The 4,835-nt window shown below is 56.5% G+C and overlaps 1 protein-coding gene across 3 annotated transcripts in view; it reads right to left on the bottom strand.

Moving 5' to 3' along the window:
- The window catches only part of St6galnac6 (ST6 N-acetylgalactosaminide alpha-2,6-sialyltransferase 6), a 17,698-nt gene that overhangs the window by 7,008 nt on the left and 5,855 nt on the right, over positions 1 to 4,835 (bottom strand). Inside the window, exons 1-3 of one of the 3 annotated variants that reach the window (XM_048812993.1) lie at positions 4,296 to 4,354; positions 2,687 to 2,777; positions 90 to 269 (exon numbers count right to left, since the gene is read on the bottom strand). In XM_048812993.1, the coding sequence (XP_048668950.1) occupies positions 90 to 269; positions 2,687 to 2,777; positions 4,296 to 4,321 (297 nt within the window). In that variant the 5' untranslated portion in view covers positions 4,322 to 4,354. Of the gene's footprint in view, positions 1 to 41; positions 270 to 2,686; positions 2,778 to 4,166; positions 4,356 to 4,835 lie in introns of those variants that run through there. The other 2 variants (XM_048812992.1, XM_048812991.1) reach the window with 2 other exon arrangements.

Here is a 4,835-nt window from a genome sequence, read left to right as displayed (position 1 = left end):
GTGGGGGGGGGAGACGTGGCAGAAGACGAGGGAGCAGTGCTGGCGGGCTGGGCGGATCAGCCACCAGGCAGCTCCCGGGGGCGCTCTACCTTGTTGCCGAGAATAGGGATGTAGCCGTGGGTGAGGCTCCACTTTCTGAGGTTGATGGGCCGGCGCGTGCGGCCCCGCAGGGACCCGTAATGGAAGACCTCATTGGCACTGTTGGAGCTGTAGAGGATGAGGATGGTGATGAGGGCAAAGAGGATCAGGAACACCGCTGACCGCTGCTCCTGGAGAGGGGAAAGGCCGGTGAGGCCCAGGTGCCCCCGGCTCAGCACCCGCCTCCTGGCTACCCCCCTGGCCCGGCGCACTCTTGCTCACTGTTCCAGACCACCCTGGGCACTTCCTCCTCCAGCCCCGAGTCCCCCTCTGACACACAGACCACTCAAACCACCACCTGCTCACTCAGACCAGGAGCTCTAAGGACTCGGTCTGCTCGGCCTTACGCCCCTGATCCCAGGATGGAGCTGAAGCACAGGTTTGCTGGACTGAAAGTGGGTGTCAGGATTCCCTCCCCAGGCAGCTAAAAAGATGCCTAGGGATGGTGGCCATCCATGCAGGAGGGTCCAGCTTCCCCAAACAGTAACTCCCTAAGGTATGCAAACAGGCATGCCCCCACACATCTGCATTCAGATGCAGCCACCTGTGGGTTGCAAGTGTAGCGAGGCCTACACTGGCTGTATCTGTCCCGAGCATGGACAGAATTTGTCCCCTTGTCACTGTTCCCTACGTGATACAGCATGACAACTATTTACATAACGTGTGTGTATTGTAAGTAACCTAGAGATGAATTAAAAAGTACATGGGAGTCGGGGGTGTGGCTCAGTGGTAGAGCAATTGTCGCACATGTGTGAGGCCCTGGGTTCGATCCTCAGCACCACATTATAAATAAATAAATAAAGGTATTTAGTTGTCCATTTACAACTAAAAATACAATATTTTTTTTAAAAAAGTATATGGGAGGGGGTGGGAGTGTGTCTCAGTGGTAGAGCACTTGCTTGGCATGTGCAAGGCCCTAGGTTCAATCCCCAGCCTTGCCAAAAAAATTAAAAAATTAAGTCTACAGGAGGATGCATGTGTGTAGATTATATGCAAATACTAAACATTTTATATAATGGAATTGAACAGCCCTGGATTTCAGTATCTCCAGGGGATTTGGGTATGAGTCTCCTGGGAATACCAAGGGACAATGGAACTTCCTCTCAGTTCCAAGCTCATCTGTTTTGCCTGCTCTAGGAAAATGGATCTGGGCCCTTTAAATAGTTTCCCTGGCCAGGCAGCAGTGTATTGTGTTTTGTCAGTAGAGGGCGCTGGAGAGACGCTGCAGGAGGAGAGGCTTTGGGGTTTGGTTCTGGTGGGCTTTCTGGGGAGCTCCTGCAGTGTCCACTGCTTCCCCAACACAGGCATCTTCTCCAGCGCCCAGAGACTGCAGGGCTTGCGGCATGGGCAGGCACCTGTCGTCAGGACCGTAGCTTTGGCTCTTGCCGTGATCCGCACCCAACTGCCCCAGCACCCAGAGACCAGCAGCTTCCCCTCCCGGGCAGTTCTGTATGGCCCCAATGGGCTGCAGCTGTGCCCTCTCCAGACAGGTCTGGGTCTCATCCTTGGGAGCCGGCACTCCTTATATCTGCTGCTCCTTGACTTTATGTCCTGACAAACCATTACAAACTGAAAATATTGTAAGTGGAAAATGCAGATGATACATTATAACTACTCCACCAAACATCCTAGCTTAGCAACACAGTGTCCTATAGCGTGGATCTTGTGATCACAGGGTGACTAGGAACTGTGGCTCACTGTCATTGGCCAGCATCACGGGAAAGTAGTACTCTGAATATTGCCAGCCAGGAAAAAGACCAAAATTCAAAACTTGAAGTATGGGTTCTACTGAATGCATGTAGCTTTTGCACCATCAAAACTCAAAAATCCTTTCAAACCATTCTAAATCCCAGGCTGGGAACCATCTGTATTCCTTCAAGTTCCAAACCCCTGTTACTCCAGTGCCCTGTTATTATTGATAATTCTTTGCATTAAACGTCCTCTGTTCAAAGTACAGCCTCTTCCTTCTGGGCTCAGACTAATCCGACCACCCCACCCCACCCTGTCTCCAAACCTCACACTCTGCCAAGGCTGTAAGATCCAAGAGAAGGGGTGTGCAGGCCAGGCACATAGTAAGTGCTCAGAAACATGAATGAATGAATGAGAAGGAATCCTGACACATTGTGTCATCTGTGACTATGAACACTGTTCTCCCCATCACCCTGCCTCCTGCTCAGCACTCTGGTCACCTCATGCCAGTCCTTCACCACAGATAGACCAATCAAGCCTAGCAAGACAAGGGAACCCAGGCCCAGAAACAGGCAGGAGTTTGCCCAAAGCCACACAGCAGAAGCAGGGCTCTGCACCCTGGCCTCCCAAGCATCAGCCACTCCTCAGCAGGGAAGAGTCATGGTGGAGGGCCAGAGACAAGTCTAAAGAAGCCCATTCCATAGACAGCGAGAAACTCAAATGGGGATAAGAAATGAAGGGGCCTGGATTTGGGGTGGAGCTCAGTGGTAGAGCCCTTGCCTAGCATGTGTGAGGATCTGGGTTCCATCCCCAGCATGGCGGTGGGAGGGGGGATGGATTATGAATGATGGGGACTTACTTTGTTGCTACTCATCTCTTTCCGGCGTCTGCTGAGGGGTAGGGGCCAGCGTCCTGCAGGTGGCCCAGGGGGCAGGGATGTGGGGTCACACCTGCAAGCCACCAGAAAGGGTTATGGCTTGGGCACCCTCCCTGGGTCCAGCTGGTCAAGGCCTCCCCCCTCCACCTCCTCAGCTCTCCTACTTGCTCAGAACTTAAGCTCAGGGCACTGTCCACTTCACAGATGAAGACGCAGAGGCCCAGTCGGGGAAGGAATCTGCCCACGTCATACAGCCAGGAGGCGGCAAAGCCCTGTCTCTCTCCCTGCCCACTCTCTTCCCTGGGCAGCGACTGCCCCCCACCCCCGGAAATACTACTCTCCCTGTAGTCCCCCCAAATTCCTCTCCTTGTGTCCCCTTCCAGGTTGCCCCTGTCTAGACACCCTCCCTCCTGCACCTTCTTCCACACATCCTCCAAGCCTGTGGTGGACCGGGAACTTTCCTGGGTCCTGGTTGCCCCCAGGCGGAGCGCTAGCTCCCTGGTGGCGCACCCCACGCAGGTTATCGCTGACATTCTCCCTGTGGGAGACAGCACATGCAGGACTGCCCAATGAATCCACTTATTAGCAAGTAAGATTCTGGGGTTGAGGGTGCAGAATGGAGCCCGCAAGGTTTGGTCCTGGCTCTGCAGGCCGCCAGGGCTCACACTCCCAACCCCATCACCAAATGGCTGCATCAAGCTGTAGACAGCCTCCCTTCCTGCCTCAGCTAAGGAGCACCAGTCCAGCTGTGTCCTCACCCCCAACCCGGCCCTTCCGCCTCCCCAGGACGCAGCCCTTCTCCAGACTTGAATTTCCCCACCTGTAAACAGGCAGCAAGCACTTGCGTCCAGCCCGCCTCCAACAGATACAGGCCAGAGGCAGAAAGGGAGGGTGTGCGAGGGAAAGTAGGGCCTCAGGGGGCTGCCCAGCTCCGTCCACTCCTCCAGGGTCTCCTGCTCCTGCCACTGTCTCCGCCCCCTGACCTAGCTGCTGTTTACTCCTGCACTATCACCAGGAATAGCTGGAGAACCTCAGGCCGGAGCTATACACACCTCGCTCCTGATTGGTCAAGCCCGGACCCCGCCCACGACAAAACCCCGCCCCCTCACTGGCGCCCTCCCTTCCCTCACCAGGCCTCAGGTTTCTCCAGGGCCGGCCCCTCCCGGCCAGCCTGGGAGACCCCGGACTCCCATCTGCGCCCGCGGTACAGATCGGGAAACTGAGGCTCGCCTCCAAGGATGAGCGGCTTGTCCTCGCACACAGACTGTGAGGGCAAAGGAGGGGAATCCAGAGTCCCAGGGTGGCCCCATCAGCCCTGCCGCGTCGGGTACTCAAGGGGCTCACAGGTGCAGCCGCCCTTGGTCCACCCCCATCTGGGGTGGGGTGCTAGACCCCCATCTTACACCCTTTCCTGCGGTAGCCTAGTGCACTCCAGGCCCCAGCCCACCTCGCACTTCCCCACCTTTGCCTGAGCAGTGCCCTCAGCCAGGACCACGGTCCCCTGGTCAGCCCCGTTACAATTCTGTTCTGAGAAGGCCATGGTCAGTACAGTGCGTCGGGTGCCAATGAGAATCTGGTTTCCACCACTTACTGGCTGGGGGGCTTCGAGCAAGCCATGTGACCTCTCTGAGCCTCAGTTGCCTCATCTGTGAAATGGGAATAATAACAGTAGGTAACTCTTGGGGTTGTCGCAAGGATGCAAGCAGGTGTGACAAGGGGCACACAGAGCTTGACAGTGCTCCATCAACGCAAGCAGCGGTTAGTCTTGTGGTTCTGGATGTCCACGGCCTGCCTCTCCACAAGTTTGCCAGCAAAACACCCTCCCCCTCTGACCCCAACCCACGACTTGGCACGTGTCTCGGAGCCTCGCTAAGCATCGCCCACCCACAGAATGCTCCCGGCAACAGGGCAGGGCCGAAGCCATGATTCCCCACTTCACAGATGGGGAGACTGAGGCTTCCAGGGGCAGAGTGCCTCGCAGGCGGCTCAGAGCTGGAGTAGGGTCTCATTTACAGCTTGTTTTCGGGGCTGAGCCTGAGGGGTGTCCCCGAAGGACCCCTGAGGCTGCAAGCGGCCAGGGGCCGCCGCGTGCGCCCAGCACCCGGCTCGGCACCAGGGAGCAGGCCAGCCC

This window comes from Marmota marmota, unplaced genomic scaffold (genome assembly GCF_001458135.2).
Source record: "Marmota marmota marmota unplaced genomic scaffold, marMar, whole genome shotgun sequence".
Taxonomy (NCBI): domain Eukaryota; kingdom Metazoa; phylum Chordata; class Mammalia; order Rodentia; family Sciuridae; genus Marmota; species Marmota marmota.
Note: the sequence above shows the minus strand (reverse complement) of the source record. Positions and strands in the feature narration are given on the sequence as shown.